We start from the raw sequence: 22551 nt of genomic DNA on the forward strand, positions 1-22551 counted from the left end.
AATGATCAGTTGAAGGGAAAACAAAATCCAAGATGAACATGGTATAACAATTTGAAACTAATAGCAGTTCATGTTATCAAGTTACAAACAAAATTCAAGAGGCTTTACACATTCGTTTGAAAATTTAAACTTCAGAAACATGTAGAAACCATATGCCTAACGACTAGGAGAAATATGCAAAAGAAAGAAAACCGAATGATTGTGAAGCATGTAGATAAAAACTTTAATAAGTCACTCCCCTTCTGGCTCACATAAACCAGATTCTAAGCAAAGAAGATTGTCCTTTGTTATTGGAAATTACCTCTTAAACTTTTTGCAAATCAAATGAAGTTGGTACATCTGCAGAAGCCATTGTACACCTCATTTAGTTACACTAAACCACATTCCAAAATTCCAATTTCAGACGAAAAGTTGAAAGCTTTTTTATTTTTATTTTTTTTGACAAAATTATCTACAAAATGGAAGTAGTAGTTCCCCTCAAATTTTGGGAAGAGCAATAATCTTTGACTGATCAAGTACAAAGAATGTTCCCCTTCGACCTCAACCCTCCACGACGTGTACTACATGCAACATAGCTAGGGATGATATAAATCAGCTTTTGTCTCACTCTATGAAGCACAAACATGGATATAAATATGCGATATGGATATAATTGGATACATATGTGATAAGATACAATAATATGCCAATTTCTAAAAAAATTAAGATATGGATACATGAAGATATGTCACTTTATATATTTTTATATATTTTCTTTATACATGTAAATTTAATATTGCTAAATGTAATCCAACAAAAAAACACGACATGCCAATTTAACAACTTAATATTGAAGTCTAAAAGCGAAATAGTTGAAGTACAGAAACAAAATGAAGATGAATTTCGAAGTTGAAATTTGAAGTTCGAAGAAATGGGGAAAAAAAGTGTGAGATCAAAGCTGAAGTACGAAATTGAAGAGATGAGAAAAATATTATGAAATCTTTTATTTATTTTCTTTTGGGCTGCTAGATTGATGGAATATAGTGGACTTAGGTTAGGACATTTAAAACCCATCAATTTGGAAAATAAAAAAAAGACGAGCATGTTCTCTTTATGTATCTAGAAGGAGACACGCCTATCTGACATTAAAAAAATAAAAAATAAAATAAATTCGGATACTTCAAATCATGTACAGACACATATCATATATGTATTTGATATGATTCTCTATACAATTTAAAATATCTGTACTTTATAGGGCTCATTCTTCTTCCATAATCTGAATTCTTGATTCACTGAGTCACTGTAGTTCCAATTTTTTGTTTTAGGAATGTCATTACATAAAAGGCGTTCAATATCATTCTCATTCCATTTTTCCCCATCCCACAACCATTTTTCTCTCCACTTATTTTTTTGAACCCACGTCAACTTAAATTTGATTCTCAGTCTCAATATTCTTAAACAACGTCCATAACAATCGTCTTCATTCTGATTCCAATTCCAAAATAATTTATACATTAGCACACCTTTAGAAATTGTATTCACATTTCACAATTTCTCTTTTTATTTATTTTTGTTCTAATTTTCTCTAATGAGGCCTTAAGTAATTAAGTTAAAAAATAAAGAACATGTTTGGTAGACAATTCAAATTCTATTTTATGTTTTCAGATTCACTCAGTTCAGTTAATATGTGTTTAATTGACCGTCTGAATTCAATTTTTGAAAACTATTTGCAGGTTTTGTGATCCAAACTGTGCAAATTCTTAAAAACAACTTTTTTATGTTTGCGGTGTATCTAGATTTTGAATTCAAAATTTTAAAATGCATAATTATATTAAAAATGAGAAAACAATAACAAGTACACTATTTCATGTTATAAACTCAATTATTTTTATTAAATTTAAAATATTTAATATATTCTATATATTATATGATATTATAAAATAATAATTATACAAAAATTTTAACATAAAAAAAGTTCAGAAATTAATTAGTAATGGTTTATATTCAACCTAGTACTTAGTGGGAAACTAAATATATTTTCAATCCCATTTAAAAATTTGTTTAAATTGGAATTTAATTTATAAGTCTACTACCAAACACATATCTGAAAACATGAAATACAACTCTATTTTCATTAAATTCCTTATTTTCAAATTTTTATTTTCAGATTGCCTACCAAACAGGTCCAAAGATTTACAGCATAAGGTAAGAGATCTCATTAGGTTAAGAATCTTATTATTACAACGTTGAGGTTTCTCTTTCGGCTTCTACTTATTATTACAATCTTATTATTATACATATTTATTATTTGTAACTTCCCTTTATTTTTAATTTTGCCTTCAAGAATGCCACTACTCCCCCTTTCATCTTGTGTCCAAAGAAAAAGAACATACTAAAACCAGCCCACAAACCAACTAAAAGAAACACATTAAAGTGGATGAAATGATAAGCAAAAACTGAAGCAAAGTAATTAAATGAAATCGCAGAGAGAGATTGTTACCTTGTCAACACAATAGATATTCCACATCGGATCGAAAATCACTCACTGGAAAACCTCAGCAATCGGCATGCTTACTCAATGCATCTGCAATTACACTCCTAGCTTGATTGCACAATGCTTCTGGATCACTTCCGACCATAGACTTATGGATAACGACTTTCACAGATCCCTTATTCAAGATGCCTTCAAATCCTGCTGGCATAATGCTACCTGTTCCGACAAGTGTAATGGGTACGACTGGCACTTTGGTCTTTGCTGCAACACTGAATGCTCCTTTCTAAAAGACATGAGCAGATACATTCAAAAAGACATGAATAGGTATTTTACGCTTTCTAGTCAATCATAATACAATCTCCCCCAATGCACTTTATTTAATTTCAGAGATAAAACAAGCTTACTAAAGATTTAAGTATGGTGAAAGCAAATTGGTTAACAAAAAGCAACCTTACCAGAAAACTGCAAAGAAACCCAAACAAATAATGAAATAAAGAACTGCAGAACAAGAAGATAATTAAAACAATGGAACCGTTTATTTTTCAATTATCTAACTTTAGTGTTATGCATGGAATCAATATTTCAAACTCGAGTAAGCCTCACTAAGCTGCATTCAGGATTGATTTTGGGAGAAAGTGAAGTGATTATAACAAAATCTTAACCTTTTTTTTGTTTGGTAAAACAAATTATGATTAAATCCACTAAAATCACTTTTAAATCACACGTTTATTTCATGCCATTTTTAAAATATGTTATTTACTAGCTTTTATATTCTCCTAAAAGCATATACAATATTTAATAAAATTCGATTTTTAAATTTATCGAATAAAATTAAATTTTATTTTATATATCTATTTTAAAAAAATTATAAAATAATTATATAAAAATAATAATATTAAGTCCATTTTGGTTATTATATCTAAAATACGATAATTTAGTATTTATTTACCAAACACATGTAACCAACTTGTTAAGTATAAAGTTGAAATTTACCAAACAATAATACACTTCATATTAAAATGAATTTTACAAAGAGCACAATTGCCAGCAATTATTTTAAAAGTTACAACAACCCCAAACGGAATCTAAGTTTGTGAAAAAATGTATAGATTTCATGACCAAAAATCAACAATATTGTCCCGCAACGCAATGGTTTGAAATACAATGTTCACTTACCTTGAAAGCGCCTAATTTTCCATCTTTACTACGTGTTCCCTCTGGAAAGAAAAATACAGATGCACCCTTCCTTATAAGCTCCATGCACCGCTTCAGACAGTCCTTCATTAAAAAAAATTAACAAACTTTGAAATAATAACCCAACAACATCATTCTTAACCACGAGAAAAAGCTCCACAAATTTTCGAAATTTGTCTTCTAACTAATACAAGGGGGCAAAATCCAAACAGATAAACAAAGAAAGTACCAACTGGCTTCTGCTATCCATACGCTTCAAAGGAATGACACCCATCATAAACATAGCCCAACCAATAATGGGAAAGAGAAATATTGCAGTCTTGCTAATGAACTTAAAGCTTCTGCCAAGGGTAAGAAGTGTATATATGTCTAGAAAGCTCTGATGGTTTGAAACAAACACAGCAGGAGAATTAGGAGAGGGCAAATTCTCCAACCCTTCATATTTGATCCTAAAAAATGGAGCAATAGTCAAACTTGCCCACATTTTGGCAATTGAATAATGAATACTTCTGCGGTATCTATCCGTCAATAACACAAATGGATGTGCCACCAGCATAAGCATAAAGAGAAAAATAGCAGTGATTCCAGTAGTAGCATAAAAGAACGTTCCTCTGACTTTAGAGCTCAATGGTACTCCTGCACTTTAGGTAGTTAAAAAGAAACAAAACAAAATTGGAATTAGACATATAAGATAAGAGGTCAAAAGAAAAGGCAACAGGACAAGAAACAAAATTCATCCGAGAGGAAACCTGATAATGGATAACCAGCTTCATGAGTTCCCATTTTTGCAAGTTCAGACCTAGCAATAATGTACCGAGGGTTTCTTTTTCCACTAAACAGGTTGTTGTCCCAAGGGTTGTATAGATTCTCGTTTGGAGTAAGATAACACCAAGAGACACCAACACGTTTTCTGATGATGGCTGAGAAGCAATACTGTTGAGCTGTAGATGAAGAGAAACATCAAAGCCTTAGCTAAAGCTAACTCAATGAAAACATATTGTTTACCACCCCCGTAACATCAGATTTCAACACATTCTCCGAAGAACAAGATTTATATAGCATTTCATTTAATATGTGTCAAAATAACATGCTTCTGCAGCTGAGGCAAACGAAGTGGCCATTGCCTTAAAAGGGAAATTCATGCCAATGAGTTATGATTCAAATATATCAAGAATGTGTTAAAACCCGGTGATATCCTGATGACAAAGTCGAAAAGTATAGAATATCTTGTATGGTGGTAGATTTAGCCGGTGATCAAAATAAATCATATAAAAATTGCAAATAAGAATAAAATAAATTGTGCTCCCGTTTGTTTATCAACATGTCATCTTCTGATAACCTTGATCATTGAATAGTAAATTATCAAGCAAGACTTAGCCATGAACAATTGCACAAGGTCTAACACATTTCACTTAACTCTGTGCAAAAATTTTGTTTCATATTCTCTTCTGGTGTACCTAGCCTAGGATGAAAAACCATTATACTTGGAGATAAAACAATGAAGCGTGAATCATTTTACAATATCATAGGTTATAAGATTTTGTTGGTCTATGCCAGCTAAATGCTGCAAAAAGATATCATAATCAAAAAGGCAGTGGAAACTATTGATTACTCAAAAAAAAAAAAAAAAAGGTTATACTAAGTTAGAAGAAATTAACTAGAATAAAATTTTTGAGCGAGAAATAACTTACCACCATTTCCCAAATATGCTTGATGTAGAGAGGAACTGTACTGAAGACCTCTAGACATATTCATCTGCAAATAAAATGGTAATTAACACTCCAATAAAACAAATAAATTAGTAATGGTGAAAAACACCACGATGGAGCATAGCTCCTTCCCCCTTTCTCTTCTCCATCCCATTCTTGTGACCTCATTGCGCAAATGCCCCCTTACCATGCTTCTACAATCAACCTCTCCCTCGAACATGGAGTATTGAGTGAGTACAAGTTGTGTTGAAGTATTAATATAATAAAATAAAACATAACCCATTAATTTAAACTTTTGGGTTGATTAGTCATTTAACATGGTATCAAAACAAGTCTTATGTTCAAATCCATGTACAATGTCATTTTCTCCTAAGCCAACAAGAGCGTAGCTCAACTGGCATAATGTTCATAGTATCAACCTCATGGTTTGAGGTTCAATTCCCCCATCCCACGCTTTAATTACAATACCTCTTCAAAAAAATGTCATTTTCTCCCAATATTGAATTCCACAAGTTGGATCTTCTATAAATTTTCAAGCTCACAAGTGAATGGAAGTGTTGTAGTATTGATATAATCAAATTTATCACACCAACTTATGCCTTTTGGTTGATTGTGTAAGGCCCCCAATTATAAATACTTATAAACGTAGGGGTAAGAAAGGGATTAGAGGAAAAGAGGGATTGATACATGAAATCTTTGCTGTTAGTTAGATGTGGGGACCAGTGAGGGGAGGGGTTTAAGAAGGGTTTATTCCCGTAGGTGGAGGGGGGATTTTTTGGTGAGCAGGTTGCTTAAGGGAGAGGTTCCAGCCCTCTGAAAGTGCTGGTGGCTAGGGTATTATTTCCCGATTTCCTTGTTTTCCTTACTGATGTTATTGTTCATCTTCATCTTGTAATCTTCCCTTGAAGTTCATAAATAAATTTACCAGAGCATTGCTCTGTTATTGGAGTACTTGTTGGTAAATTCTGTTTGTAGGCGTTGGTTCCTAACAGATCGTTGATTTCACAAGTTTATCCCAAAGGGAAGGGTGCATGGATAAAAGCCACTTGAAAGGAACTGCAAGCAACCTTGATCTTTTTATAAAAAATATATATATAAGAAAGCAACCTTGATCTTTGGAAAGCAATAACAGAGAGAGTCTCTTAAAAAAACTATGCAAGTGGAAGAATATTTTGTTCAATAAAAGAGGGATAACCAACCCATTCAAATGCGGGTTTTTTCTAGCATTCCAATTTACTACCTTCCTATCTTTCAAGGTCTTTCAAAGACGACCAAAAAGTTGAAGAAGCTCTAAAAATGAGGATATCAGCAACATTGTCCAACACTCGAAAATCCATGTACCTTCTTATTTTTAATTTTTATATTTTGGACAAGTGATGGACATGCACAGACACATCGAAAAACCCAAACCTTTCAAATCGACAATGGTGTTGGGGAGAGGTGGTCAGTGTCGGCAACATTGATCAGAAGAAGCGACTGAGCGGGCAATGCAACAAAGGGAAGGAGATAAAAAAAACTTCGACAGCCACAGCAGGAGAGGAGTGACCAACATCAGCAACTTCGACAGCAGCCGCAAAGGGAGAGCAGAATTGGGGAGGGGGGGAGAGAGCAAGGGGTGGCTGTGTTTGTGAGAAGTGATGTAGGGGTATTTGTGGAGTTTACCGTTTGGTTAAGCGGGTTTTTGTATTTTGTTAGTTTTCTTTGAAGTTATTATTTTTACCATGTAAGCTTCTATGATTGTAAGTTTTCTTTAGTTTAGTTTGTTTCCCTTCCTCTTTGGGTCCTATTTAAGGAGGACTTGTTTTCTTTAGTTTAGTTTGTTTCCCTTCCTCTTCGGGTCTATTTAAAGAGGGCTTGTTTGATATATCATTTTGATCGAAACTTCTCCAAGATTTGGTCCATTTTGGCATCAGAGTGCTGCATCCCCATGTTCTGTCAACCGCGGTCTAATGCAACTAGAGAATGCAGTAGGAATTATCAATGAAAATATGGCAGAGTTCAAGCAAGTAGCAACAATAGCAGACATGCATCTAGCCATTGAAAATCTTACTCCGAGAGATTAGTAGGATGTCTAAAGCCAGAGCATGAGCAAGAAAAGTTTGGCAATATTCAAGAAACCCAAGAAGACAGAAGGCAACGTATTCAGCCCTTGGGACAGCTAGAAAATCGGATAGAACCCAAATATATTGAAAGATGCAAGGGATTGATTAGAAGAGAAGGCAAGAAGGAATAAGCATTGGTAACCAAAATACAAGATAAACCAAGTAATTCGAAGAACTTGGACCCTCCCAATCTTGAGACAACACTCAAGCCCTAATTCACTCACTACAACATTGCCTATCTTCTCCATTCCCCTCCCCTCTATTTATAACCAACTTCCCTAACAAACTCCCTAACTAATTACTAATATACCCCTCATATTCCTCTAATACCAATCCTATCATTACCAACCCCTAAAACACACCTTGTCCTCAAGAAACAAAACCCAAAATGGGGTACAGTGTATATATATATATATATAAAATACCAGCCCAAAAACCAATTTACTATAGCCACATTTTTTCATTTGTAAACAAATGGGCCTCAATTTGATAAAAATCAAGCCCATTAAACAGTCTGCCAACCACCCAAGTGACTGAAGCCCATCAGCCTGCCCAGATAACCCACTTTCTTCCAAAATTCTCTCAACCCATGTGAGGCCTTTGAAATGAAAAACCAGCCCACTAAATCCAGCCGATTCCAACCCAAAATTAAGCTGGATTTTTTTTCCATGACCAAGGCCCCACATACCGACACTTCACATGGGTAAGGAATCTCTTCCCTCCATCTTTACGAAATCTACACTTCCCCAAGTCCTCATCTCCACCCAAACTTGCTTATGCTGGCAACTATTCGCCGTTAATGGTCTTTGGCATCCACTTGTCTCACTATTTTTTATACTTTTGTGTACCAGCCCTTCCTTGAACACACGCTACTATCATTTATCCTTTCGCGAAGCTTGCGCCGCCGTATCCACTAAATCTTCCTCATCTTCCTTGCTCGTGTTCTTCGAAAGCACTTGCCTCTCTCAGGTGCTTTACTCCTTTTAATTCCATTTTCTTTATGATCAAACAATCTCCCTCGAGCTTCACGATTGCTGGTCTGTCCCCCCTTCCTCGCCTCGTCAGGAATCTTCTGTCGACGTCTCCACTAGCTTGTTTTCTACTTCTCAACGTGATTTCTTCCCTTCAATCCGCTCTTATTTCTCTCTCTCTATTTGATCGACTCTCTCCTCACTTCTTTGACAGATAAGACTCTGGATTCTTGTTTTCCTTCCCAGTATTCTTCACAAGATGATTTCGAAGCTTCTTTTCTTTTTCTCCCCCATGGATTGCAACATTTTTCTCTTTCACGACAACAGATTCTGTAACTTTTGCACAGAATTAACTTCCACCCTGTTTTTCTTCTTTGTTTCTTCTTGGACCACCGCCTTTGCTACCGGAACGGCTATGCTCTTCAGCATATCTCATAATTCTTTCATTTCCTCATACAGAAACTTCATGAACTCCATGTGTGCATCTTCATCTACCTCCATGGCCAGAACCAAACAACTCTGATGCCAATTGATAGAACCCAAATATATTGAGATATAATTGGTAACCAAAATACAAGATAAACCAAGTAATTCGAGGAACTTGGACCCTCTGAAACTTGAGATAACACTCAAGCCCTAATTCACTCACTACAATAATAACTATCTTCTCCATTCCCCTCCCCTCTATTTATAACCAATTTCCCTAAAAAACTCCCAAACTAATTACTAATATACCCCTGATATTCCTCTAATACCAATCCTATCAAAATCTTCCTCCCAAGAACACCCCCAAGAGATCAGAATAGAGGAACTTACCCAATGCAACACATTCATAATCATGTGCCAACACACTTTCAAAAAGTAATGGCAATTCCTCAAAACCTGTTAGGTTATGATTTGGATTCTTCAGAAGATGAGGATTACCATACTCAAGATTATCCTCCAAGATTCCAACAGCCTTAGCAAGGACAGCTTCCAAGGTTCCAAAACTACAGATATGATGAACAAGATCCAAATCAAGATTGGTTCCGGGGACCACCTTGGAGACAAGAACCATATTACAAGATGAAGATCAACATCCCAACTTATAATTGAAGGATGAATATCAAAACTTTCCTTGATCGGGTGAAAGATGTGGAGAGTTTTTCAATTATATGGGAACTCAGAAAACAAAAAAGGAAAATTAGTATCATTCAAATTGAAAAGTTGAGCATCGACATGGTGGATCAACTTCAAAAACATATGAGATTATATCGCAAATGGCCTATTCATAGTTGAAGATGCTTCGGATGATGAAGAAAAGATTCCTCCCCATTAATCATGAGGCTCCTTTAGAGCCAATTTCAACACTGTACACAGGACAATATAACTATCGAGGAGTACATGGAAGAATTCCAACGTCTAAATGGTTGAAACAATTTAGTTGAAAGTGAGAATCAACAAATAGCTCGATTCGTTTATGGATTACGTCAAGATATAAGAGAAATGGTTCATCTTCAGCCAATGACTTGTCTTTCAGAAGCTGTTTTGGTAGCAACTACAATTGAAGAGGATGATAATTAGAAACAAAAATAGTGAAATGGGAAAAAGGAACAATCGGGATAAATCCCCAATTCAATCAAAGAAAACACCTTTTAATGTGTCTAAAAATCAGATAGGAGCAAGCACTTCAACTGCAAAGAATAAGGAAACTATTTCCAGATTTGACAATGACCAAAAAGGGAGTACAAGTACTTTGACCAATAAATCATCTAATTCTTATAATAGATCTAATCTTGGTAAATGTTTTAGGTGTGGACAAGTTGGTCATCTATCAAATGATTGCCCTTAAAGATGAAATTTTACAATTCAAGAAAGCAATGAAGAAGTTGAGGAAAAACAAGATGACAGTGAAGATGTTGAATATTCAAACCCGGATGATGGGGAAGAACTATCTTGTGTGGATCAAAGGATCTTGCTTTCCTACCACCGATACACAACCCCAAAGACATTCCCTATTTCAAACTTGATACAAAATAAATGGAAAAGTGTGCAATGTCATTGTGGACAGTGACAGTCGCGAAAACATGGTGTCTAAAAAGCTGGTTCAGGCTCTAAAACTAAAAACAGACGCTCACCCAAATTCTTTTAAAGTGGTTGGATAAGGAATGGGGGTGAGGTTCTAGTAAATAAAATCTGCATGGTACCTTTATCAATAGGAAGTCACTAGAGAAAATAATTTGTGACATTCTAGATATAAATGCGTACCAGACCACTCATAAAGGTTATGATAACACTTATTAGTTTGACTGCATGGGGAAGAAAGTGATGTTGTTACCAGCCACGGCCAAATCTAGTAATGAAGCTTTAACTAAAGAAGGAAAGCAAAAAGGCCAATTACTTTCCCTTCTAACTAATAAAAATCCTTTGAGCAACTCATCTAAGTTTACCTTAGCTATGTTGTTGCTTTCAATCTCTGTAGACAGCATGGTTCTTCGGTTATTAGAGGAATTTCCCTCCCTCACTAAAATTCTTGATAATCTTCCTCCCTACCGAGACATTCACCATAACATAAACTTGATACCAGGGGCTTCTTTCCCACATTTACCTCACTATAAAATGAGTCCAATTGAGCATCAAGCTCTCCATGATATAATCCAGGAGTTGTTGAAAAAACAACATATTCAACCAAGTTTAAGCCCGAGTGTGGTTCCAGCTATTCTAGCACCTAAAACGGATGACACTTGGCACTTATGTATTGATAGTCGAGCTATTAGTCGGATCACTGTTAAATATAGATTTCCTATTCCAAGAATATCCAAACTTTTAGATCAATTAGCTGGGGCTAAAGTCTATAAGGCCTCCAATTATTCATACATACAAACGAAAGGGTAGAAAGGAAATTGTGGAAGAAAATACCAATGGAGGTGATGGAGTTAGTTGGGCTGATGGGGACCACGAGAGAGACGTCCGTCGAGGCTTGGAGGGGACCTCGAAGATTGAGGGGTTTAAGAGAGGTTTAGGGCAAAAGGGAACGACATGCATTTTATGATCAAGCTTTGCTTCTAGGGAGAGGATTTCCAACCCTCTAGAAAGTGCTGGTGTACTGGGTATCTTGTTGTTTGATCTGCAACAATCGAGAGATAAGCGTTCCCTCTTGAGAAGGCTGAAACCTCCCATACATCCACTGGACTAGAGCTACCCAAGATCGAATCGACTGTCGTTGATGAGTCCAACAAAACCAATCAACTACTTCTAGGGAGAATGATATTACGGCCACCTTGATCTTCTCCGAATCGAATAATTCATGAATCTCGAAGTAGTGCTCGGCGCGATAAACCCATAAACTCGGATGTTCACAGGAAAAGTATAATCTGACCGCTGCCAATGCAAAGTATAAGATTCAAGCTGATACCCATCGTCGCCATGTTACTTTTCAACCTGGTGACCTTGATGGTGTACAACTTCCTGCTACATCTTTTTTAAAACTTTCCAATAAGAAGTTTGGGCCATTTCCTATTCTGGAAAAATTTGGCAACAATGCCTATCGTGTAGATCTTCCTACAACAATGACTATCAGCAATACTTTCAATGTAGCTGATCTTTTTCCTTACTTTGTGCCAGATGAGTTCCAATTGCCTGTCTAACTCGAGGATGAGTTAATTTTTCTGGGTGGGAAAGAGTTGGGACTTCTATCACGCGCACGAGGGCGTGTACAATTACCAACCACCCAAAAGAATGTGGACTATACCTGCTCATAATAAACCTGTATCGAAGGGCATCAAGTTTAGCCAACAAGTTTATACAATCTCAAATTACTTATGCTTCCTAGGTCCACCAACCTCAACAGTTATACCTTTTTGGCACAATGCCATTGCCACCAGCTGGGAATTAAAACAAAGTTTGCAAGCCTTTTTGAATTTTATGGCAATAAATTAACCAGTCTTGGGCAAAGACCCAAAGGAAGAAGTTTCTAAATACCCTTACCTATGTGACATTGAGACAACCACGTTCCTTGAAAAGCTTATGCAGGAGGAACTTACCACAAAACACGAACTTGTTTCAAGAGCCAAGTTGCAGCTCCATTTTAGTGAGTTTCAAGGAATGGATGCATAAGAAGGTATCAATGAGGTTGGGTCTTTTGCCTGTGGGCTTGTTTTTTGTATGCCCTTGTGCATTCTCTCATTTTTTGTAATGAAAGTTTAAATTTGAGAGAATAAAATTATTTTCTCTTATTGAATATGTGCAATTTAGGTCTTATGTAGGAGAAAGATCTCTTACAAGTATGGAAAAGGATAAAGGCAAGAAAGGATAAATGATGTAATCTAAGATAAGAGAACTCCCTCCAAAAATAAAATCAAAGTCTTATCAATCAAAAGTTATAAATACAAGAAGACAAGGAAAGCAAATTAACCCTAATTCTAGTCAATCAAAGATATCAATCTTAATCCTAATAAAGAAACTAATCCTAATCCTAATCAATCAAGGAAACTAATTTGTAAGACTCCTAGTTAGGAATATTTTGGGATAATTAGTATGGTTATTAAAAAGTGTATATTAGTAATATGATAGGAAGGTTGTTAAAGTTTTTGGTTATAAATAGTAGGAGTTGGTTGAGGAAAAGGGTGTAGAGAATTTTGGTGGGATTTCCTAATTGGGAATTTGGGACAGGATTTTGTAAAACCCCCGATAATCTATACTTATAAGAGAAAGGGCAAAAAAGGAAATGGGTGAGAAGAAACGGTTACGAAAGAAGTGGGAGGTGAAGATTCGGTTTCAAGAGGAATAGTGGGAGAGGATTTCGGTTGAGACCGCGGACCACCATCAGCTGATTAAATAGGGCATCCGGAAACCAAAGGGGGTGTGAAGAAAAATAAGGAAGAAAGCTTCTATGGAGAGATTCCCCAGCTCTCTCGAATTCCCGCTGGGTTTCTAGTTTTGTGATTCATGTTCTATTTGTAATGGTTGTTCTGTTTTGCTCTGAGGAGGTTGATGTTTTGTGATTTCATATTGTTCCTTGGTCTATAGAAGCTAACGAGTTTTCAAGTTTGTCTACCTTTCATTCTTCTTCCTTTCAACTTGTCTATTTCTTGGAGTGTGTCTGTGAAGCAGGTCAGAGTTAGGACGTGGGGTCTTAACAAGTGGTATCAGAGCCGCAATCCTAGGGAAGACTTGAGCAAGGACTAAAAAACAAATGGAAGAGAGGTTGGAGACGAATGGGAAGGAGATGGCCGGGTTGAGGGAATTACTGAGCGGATTATGTAAGAACATCGAGAAGCTAATGGAGGAAGTCAGGGAAAGCAACTCCGCTAGGAGGAAGGAGGAAACAGTGACTACTGAGGGAAGTACTCTCAAAGCTAAAGGAACGATGGACGAAGCGGAATCATCCCACACGGCAGGAGCTGGAAACATGGATAAAGGTAAGTACAAACGTTTAGAAATACCTCTTTTCACAGGGGAGAATCCGGAGTACTGGGTGTACCGCGTTGAGCACTACTTTGAAATACACGAACTATCAAATGCCGAGAAAGTCAAGGTGGCCATGATCATTTTCGCCCCCGACGAGGTAGATTGGTTCCGATGGAATAACAATTGGAAGGCCATAACTATTTGGGAAGAACTGAAGAAGAGACTCTTCGAGCATTATCGAACCGTGGGAGAAAGGAGTCTGGGCGCTCGGCTGCTCAAAATCAAGCAAGACAGATCGTATCCGAAGTATGTAAAGAAATATGTCACGTATTCGGTGCCCTTGCCGGAATTATCTGAAAACGTGCTGATGGATGCCTTCATGAATGGACTGGAGTCGGCGTTGCAAGCAGAGGTAATCAGTCGTAACCCCAAAACATTGGATGAGTGTATGCGCGAAGCCCAACTGGTGAACGACAGGAATTTGGCCCTGAAACTAGCACGGAGGAATCTTGAGGCAGGTGGGCTTAGCAAAAGAGAGGCCCAACAAGGGAAGAAGGAGTACTCAGAAAAAGCCCAAATAAAGGGACACGAGGCCTTGCCTATGAAACAAGTATCGATACCGGTCAAGCATTTCCCTATGAAGAAAGAGGCTCCCCTGAAGAGGCTGTCAGATTTAGAGTTCAGAGAACGTCTCGATAAGGCCTTTGCTTCTGATGTAATGAGAAGTACGCGCCCGGGCACCGTTGTAAGGTAAGGGAGAACAGGCAACTAATGCTCTTCATAGCCAACGAGGAAAAAGATCCGGTAGTGGAAGAAGTTGAAGAAGCGGAAGAGAAACTAGAATTGAAAAACGTAGAAGTTATGGAGAAGGCCGAGCTCGTGCTGAAATCCTTACTCAGGTTCTCGGCAAAGGGGACTATGAAACTTAAAGGAGAGATAAGGGGAAGGGAAGTGTTGGCACTCATTGACTCGGGAGCGACACACAACTTCATCCATCAGAATACGGTGACTTGGTGAGGGAACTCGAAATTCCTTTGGAACACCAGACGAAATTTGGGGTGATAATTGGCAATGGAAGCGAAATTGAAGGCAAGGGGGTATGTAAAGACGTAGAGCTTAGATTACCAGGGTTGAAGGTGAGGGCGGATTTCTTGGCAATGGAGCTTGGACGGATGAATGTGGTGTTGGGGATGTCGTGGTTATGCACCACCGGTTTCATGAGCATCCACTGGCCTTCGTCAACCATGGATTTTTGGTCAGGGGACTCACGCATACCTTACGAGGAGATCCTTCTCTCACAAAGGCAAAAGTGTCCTTCAAGACCCTGAGTAAACAATGGGAGGAAGATGATCTGGGGTTCTTAGTTGATTTCCAAACATTTGGAGATTGAGAACGAAGAAGAGGCAGAGCAAGAGAATGAAGCCAAAGTGCCAACTCAACTACCAGTGATGATCTCGACACTCTTAGAACAGAATCAAGATGTATTTGCAATGCCAGCGACACTTCCCCCTAAATGGGCAGTCGACCATCAGATCACTATCAAAGAAGGTCAGGATCCGATTAATGTTCGTCCATACAAGTATGGCCACACGTAGAAAGAAGAAATAGAAAAGCTGGTGCAGGAGAGGAGATGATGCAAGCCGGATTTATACGCCCCAGCAGAAGCCCTTACTCTAGTCCAGTATTGTTAGTTAAAAAGAAGGACGAGGGATGGCGTTTCTGCTTTGATTACCGAAAGCTTAACCAAGTCACCATTGCCGATAAGTTTCCAATACCAATTATAGAAGAACTTCTCGATGAATTACATGGAGCGGCAGTATTTTCCAAGCTCGACCTCAAGTCTGGATATTACCAAATCAGAATGAGAGAAGGAGACATCGAGAATACAGCTTTCCACACTCACGAAGGCCACTATGAATTTCTAGTGATGCCGTTTGGTCTCACCAATGCACCAACCACTTTTGGAGGGAAATGTTCACCACCTTGGGAACTCAACTGAAAAGAAGCACCTCTTTCCATCCCCAAACGAATGGACAAACCGAAAGAGTCAACCGATGCCTTGAGACGTACTTGAGATGTTTTTGCAATGAACAACCCTCACGATGGAATAAGTGGTTGGCCTAGGCTGAATTGTGGTACAATACTACCTTTCATATCTCTATTCGAACCACGCCATTTCAAGCAGTTTATGGTCGTCCTCCCCCGCCACTAGTGTATTATAGGGACAAAAAATCAACAAACGGCATTGTGGAAAGACAACTGAAAGATAGAGACTTGGCCTTGAACGCTCTTAAAGAAAACTTGGTGATAGCACATAATAGGATGAAAAAGAACGTTGATCTTCATAGAAGGGAACTGCAGTTTGAAGTGGGGGATGAAGTATTTCTTAAATTGAGGCCTTATCAGCAGCGATCTTTGGCTAGAAAAAGAAGTGAAAAACTGTCCCCAAGGTTCTATGGGCCCTACCAAATATCAGAAAAGATCGGGGAAGTCGCCTACCGACTGAACCTACCACCAGAAGCAACCATCCACAATGTATTCCATGTGTCCCAGCTCAAGAAGAAGCTCGGTCAAGTGCAGCGGGTACAACACCTTCCTCCTATACTGTCGGAAGAATTCGAATTACAAGTTAGTCCTGAATTGGTGTTAGGAATAAGGTGGAATGGGGAGCTAGCTATTCAAGAATGGTTGGTAAAGTGGAAGAATATGCCTGAAAGTGAAGCTACTTGGGAGTCCGCACCAGCTATGAAACAACAATTTCCTACATTCCACCTTGAGGACAAGGTGTATTTCGAGAGGAGCGGTATTGTAAAACCCCCCGATAATCTACACTTATAAAAGAAAGGGCAAAAAAGGAAATGGGCGAGAAGAAACGGTTACAAAAGAAGTGGGAGGTGAAGATTCGGTTTCAGGAGGAATAGTGGGAAAGGATTTTGGTTGAGACCGGGGACCACCATCAACTGATTAAATAGGGCATCCGGAAACCAAAGGGGGTGTGAAGAAAAATAAGGAAGAAAGCTTCTATGGAGAGATTCCCCAGCTCTCTCGAATTCTCACTGGGTTCCTAGTTTTGTGATTCATATTCTATTTGTAATGGTTGTTCTGTTTTGTTATAAGGAGGTTGATGTTTTGTGATTTCATATTGTTCCTTGGTTTATAGAAGCTAACGAGTTTTCAAGTTTGTCTACATTTCATTCTTCTTCCTTTCAACTTGTCTACTTCTTGGAGTGTGTCTATGAAGCAGGTCGGAGTTAGGACGTGGGGTCTTAACATATTTCTAGCCCTCTTGAAAGTGCTAATTTGTCACAGTTTTATTTGTTATCTTCCTTATGTTCTTATTACTGATTTCCATTGTAATTTTCCCTTGAAGTATATAAATAAATCATTCTAGTGCCTTGCTTCGTTTCTTGGGAATTGTCTTGTTGGGTATTTTACTGTTTGCAAATTTGGATACCTAACAAATTGATTTCAGAGCATTTTATAAATGCAATGGATTTGGATGCAAGATGTGATAGACTTAAAAAGATGTTAGAGATCCTAGAATCAATGCAACAAACATTGAAGGATTACCAGCAAGGATGTGCAGACAGAGATAAAGAAAGAGAAGCGAGAAGATTAGCAGATATCGAAGCAGAGAAAGAAGAATTGGCAAAGAAAAGGTCAAACAAACAAGAAACGATCGTCGCTGGAGTTGAACCTAAAATTCCTAGTGAGCTTCTAGTGGAATGTTTATTTGTGGAAGGATCTTCCTGAACGTTGAAAGGCGTTGATGAAGAAGGAGTGGTGCTTGTTCCAGCAAGTTTTGTTAAGAGAAAATGGGCACCAACGATAGAAGAGATGCGACCAATAGAAACAAAAAGAAAAAAAGAGGCAGGCAATGAGCAATAGTAGAGAAGAAAAAGAGAAAAAAAATGAGGAGTCGAAGATGGAGAAATCAGAGAAGAAGAGCAACCCGATCGTTCGTGTCCATTGTCGGTGGTGAAGGGTGATATGGTCGGAGACTAGTGGTGTTGAGGCGAGCTCAGGCACTCGCCTATGGTGAGAGGCGAGGCAAGGATAGACCACAACACCTTGAAAGTATACAAGGCGAGTGCCTTCAACAGATGCGCCAACTTATGCCTTTTTGCACCATTGCCTCAAATGGAGGCAAGCACCTATTCATCTAGGCGATTATTCTTAATAAAGTGTTTGTATGTCTTTTATTTTAAAAAAGAAAAGAACCCTTTTGAGTTCTAACATCAGAAATAGAAGAGTTGGGAGGAAATAATAATACAAAAATGAAGAATAAGAAGAGTCTAAAAGCTTTAAGAAGAAGAAGACGAAGAAGAGAAGAACAAAAAGATAAGAAGAACAGAGAAGAAGAATGATATGAAGTAGAAGAAGAAGAAGAGTTTGATGGGAAGTAAAAGAAAAGTAGTTTGACAAGAATAAGAAATCGAAGTGACAGAAGAATAAAAAGTGAAGTTATATGCATTAAAGTTACATGTTGCATGCAGTCATAAGTCTTGACAGATGACAGTATTTTTCTTGTAGTAAATTTAATTGCTAGCTGTATCTTCTCCAATGGCTAACAGCTGGCATGTTTGAATCTTTTGTTTAATTATTAGTTAGGCTGCAATACCGTCTCTTTACCATTACAAAATAAATGCAAATTTCTTTTCTGTTATATAATTACTTTTCCTCTCATTTTATTTAAATATAAGACAGTTTATTTAAATGTTTATGTTTTTAAAATTAAGTTTTATAATCATAATAATAATTATTATTAGTAGTAGTAGTAGTTACCTATAAAACAGTTATATATAATATTTATTTAGTATTTTATTAAGTGCGGGCAATGCTTTTTTGTCGCCTCTCGCCTCAAGACAATTAGAAGATTTGTCGCCTTAGAGAGCACCTTGCGCTTTGAAAACACTGGCTATAGAAGACCAACACCATCTTTCTTTCCATTGCTCTTATGCAGTTAAGAGTTGTAGAAATCTCTTTCAACATTTGCTAGTGCTTCCCTAAGACAACCATTCAACCCCCCTTCAATTTCTTTGTGAACATCTTTAAGGCTCTACAAAATTATTTGGAAGTTGAGGCTAAAAAATAAACACAGAACCTTTCAAGGAGATTCTGGTCGTTTTAAGGACTTTTGGGACAGTTTTTTTTCTCTTCAACGTGGTATTCTCCGCCAAAAGAGTTTTGTAATTATGAACTTTTTCCCTCATAGAGGAAATAAAGTAATGAGATGGTAAAGCGAATTTTTTTTAACAGTGGAAGTTCATTTATTTAATACAAATTCTGATTTTTTTAAAAAATCCACTTGGATTTGATTGGAGATTCCTCATTTCCCCACTCTTTTATCTCTCCTTCCTTAATGAAGTCTGTGTCCTATTAATAATTGTGCTAAAACCCAGATAGCACTTCATTTCATAAAGCAATTCGATAACATTAAACCCAATTTAGAACTTGCAAGCACAAAATATTCCCAAATGTTTGGCTCCAATGCTAGCAGATCCAACGAAGAACATATTTAGATAATGATTTTTGGTCCTTTATGGTTTAGACATTCATTATTTTTTATCTTGCATTGGGTTAGCCACAATAAGCATACGAGAGAACAGATCCCTACTTGATTTATGATTAGGATGTTGAGACACATATAAGGCCAGCTCCATGAATATTTTCTTATCTCTATCATAAGCTCAACAGAGTGCAGACTTTCCAACAAATATACAGAAAACAAACAAGTACAATGAAACAAAAGTGATAAATAAATTGACTAAAATGCCTACCGGCAGAGAAGATGAAGCGCTGAAAAGCCCAAGTTCTTGGTAACCTAAACAATTGATCCAATAGAATTGTATCAATTACGAACACTTAAAATTGTAAGGACATCAAAAGACGAGAAAACAAAGAAACAGAAAGTACCAGAGCGAAGAAGAGGAAGCGAAAAACCATGGTGAGAGAGAGAAACGATTTCCATGGACAAACCGCGAGCAAAGCATGAGCAGAAGAATGGTTTGACAGAAACTCTATATCATGACAAATTGAGGATTAAGAGAAGAAAAACAGCGCAAGGATTCTCAAAATTGAACTTCAATCACCATAGCTTAAGTCAAACACAGCAGAAAACGAACATCCACGACCACAATTTATGGCGAAAAAGTCACTTGGAATTAGATTAATTCGGTTCGGATAGATTATTCAGAAGAAAAAGTAGAAAAACATGATGTTGGAGGATAAATTCAAGAAAACGGAGCAACATAGAGTTGTTGAGGGATGAAATGAAGTGATTACCAGAAGCAAGAGAATTGAGTATGGACAAATGGCAGATGATTCACAGAGCAAAGAGAGAGAGAGAAGCAGGCAAAAGCTTGGATTTTCTTCTTCTTCTTCTCGCTTTTCTTGTTGTCGCAGAAGAATCATTTTAAAGAGAGGAGTGGGCAATATTTGTAATTTTGTATAATTTGTGTTTGAAGGAAGCAGATATTTACGTCATTGTCAATCTTCTTTACGGATATGGGCTCTTGGGAGGATGGGCGTCATCATACAAGACTTTTAACTTCGGTTCACGATTTGGTTTGGTTTTAATATTTTAATCGGGTATACTCGTTTTTTATCGAAAAATTTATACGGATGACCCATTGACCCTCTATTGACATCATCATCATACCAGATTACGTAAATGCCCTCACCTCTTTGTCTACTTACTCTTTTACTGAAAAAACCAACCAAAACTAAAAACTCTTCAAAGGTAACGCCTTCGTATCGCTCACAAGCTCCAGACGGTCTCGCTGCATTTGAAATCCATCATTTGGACTTGCAAAATCTTCCACTGCCACCGACGAATCGAATCTGATCAGTAAGTGATTTTAATCTATGCAAATTATGTCTTAAACTGATCAGTAATGAGGAAAGGGTGGGTCGTTCTGGGGATTAGAAATACTGAGAACCTATGGCTTTTTTTGCTTTTTTTTTCTCGATGTTTTCTGAGGTTGAAGATGAGTAAAAAGAGAGGATGTGAGCGAGATAAGTGAGAGTAAAATCGCCGAGAGTGATACTAGAGAGAGTGACACCAGAGAGAGCAAGACTAGCGAGACAATGTCTTGTGAGAGTGATTCTAGCAAGACTTAAACAGAATGTTGTGTTTACAATTTTTTTCTAAAGGAATTGCTTATTGAATCTTTATTTCATGTAGGAGTGATTTAAGATGTCAACACATTTCAGAGTACCTGTAGTCGATCGATTTCCCAGTCAAATAACGAGCTTGGCCTACATTGCTAATGCAAACAAGACTATGAAGGAGAAGCTTACCCCACGACAGTTAGAGATGTTCAAGAGAACAATTTTTGGGCGATTTGTAGACATTGACATGGTATTCAACAACCCAATTATCTACCATATGTTGTTGAGAGAAGTGAAGAGCACGAGAGCTGACTCGATGAGATTCTCTGTTGGCGGAAAGGTCATCACATTTTTTAAGGATGATTTTTTGTTGATGACTGGTTTATGGCGATCCCTTACATGAGTTGATCAGAATGAGGAGACCTCAATGAACTTGCAATCAAGTATTTTGGTAATCGAGTGACGAACGACACATTACATATTAGTCTACCAAAAGAAAGATACAAGGAGTTGGAGTTCGAAGATGATGGGGACGTCGTGAAGATCACCTTAGTGTACTACATGGAGGTTATAATGATGGAAAAGAACAAGCAGAAAAGTGTAGTGGAACTTAAACGATTTAAGGACGTTCAGAACATAGAGTATTACAACAGTCTAGACTGGGGTACCATTATTTGGGAGAGGACACTCGATGCCCTAAAGACTGCATTGAATGATAACGTTAGTTTATACAAGATGAAGGTGAAAGGAAATAAAAATTATGTCGTGAAGTACTCTTTGCATGGATTTTCACAAGCATTCTAGGTAAATTTGCTTAACATAATAATCGTGTTATTTGATTTAACATTACTAGTGTTCTTAATATATGTTAAATCTTATTTAGGTATGGGCATACGAGATCCTAGCAGCATCAATAGCTGGGAATATTACTAAGCGAAGGAGCAAGGTGGCTTTGCTTCGTATATTACGATGGTCATGCTCCCACTCAGTGTCTTTCAAAGTAATCGAGAGAGACATACTCGAGCCTAACAATGTAAGTATACTTTATGCATAATATGTTTATTTGGTTGTTAAATTGACACTAACTATTTTACTAGGATGTTAATGTCACACCCCGCTCCAGATTACCTCCTTAACCTAGAAAGAAATGTGATTGCAGCAGTTGCCAACCTTTTTGTTGGTACTTACTGCCTAATAATCTGTTTAACTTGTCTCAGATTATCTCCTTAACCTAGAAGAAGATGTGACTGCAGCAGTTACCAATCCTTTTGCTGGCACTTACTGCCTAACTAGCCTATTTAACTTGTCTCGAACCTTGAATACATACATTTCATCAACATACTGAACAGATTACTCGAAACTTAACACATTTACCTTACAGGATTTCAAGCATTGTTCATACATACACTTATGTATATTACAACTTTGTGAGCCCAACATACAATACTAGTCCCTACACGACAGACCATGTGTACTAACAAATACAAAGTCATCAACTCGGTTTCCTTCAACCTGAGTCTTTGAGTGGCAGAGCAGCAGCAGAGATGTCTTATGGGAACTGACCGCTACCTGGAGGGGGGAAAATATTTAAAAACATG

At 37.3% G+C, this 22551-nt stretch overlaps 1 protein-coding gene across 2 annotated transcripts; it reads right to left on the reverse strand.

Moving 5' to 3' along the window:
* Positions 1–9: 9 nt before the first annotated feature.
* On the reverse strand, positions 10–20285 carry LOC120073745 (1-acyl-sn-glycerol-3-phosphate acyltransferase BAT2, chloroplastic-like). Of its 2 annotated transcripts, none has more exons than XM_039026567.1 (9): positions 20126–20285; positions 19757–19860; positions 19621–19664; positions 5362–5425; positions 4420–4611; positions 3900–4306; positions 3653–3754; positions 2483–2759; positions 10–339 (listed from the first exon to the last, which is right to left on the reverse strand). In XM_039026567.1, exons 2-8 carry the CDS (start codon positions 19809–19811, stop codon positions 2538–2540), a joined length of 1086 nt encoding a protein of 361 aa, XP_038882495.1. In that variant the 5' UTR covers positions 19812–19860; positions 20126–20285; the 3' UTR covers positions 10–339; positions 2483–2537. The 2 variants fall into 2 exon arrangements, with proteins under 2 accessions (XP_038882495.1, XP_038882497.1); XM_039026569.1 differs by lacking the exon at positions 10–339 and adding an exon at positions 366–575.
* Between the last annotated feature and the right edge of the window lie 2266 nt (positions 20286–22551).

This window comes from Benincasa hispida, chromosome 3 (assembly GCF_009727055.1).
Source record: "Benincasa hispida cultivar B227 chromosome 3, ASM972705v1, whole genome shotgun sequence".
Lineage (NCBI taxonomy): Eukaryota > Viridiplantae > Streptophyta > Magnoliopsida > Cucurbitales > Cucurbitaceae > Benincasa > Benincasa hispida.

Coding starts and splice junctions, on each gene's coding strand:
- LOC120073745 (XM_039026567.1), bottom strand. CDS start 19,811: ATGGAAATCGTTTCTCTCTCTCACCATGGTTTTTCGCTTCCTCTTCTT. Junction 19,665..19,756: donor GCTTCCTCTTCTTCGCTCTG/GTACTTTCTGTT, acceptor TCAATTGTTTAG/GTTACCAAGAACTTGGGCTT. Junction 4,307..4,419: donor AGCTGGTTATCCATTATCAG/GTTTCCTCTCGG, acceptor CCTAAAGTGCAG/GAGTACCATTGAGCTCTAAA.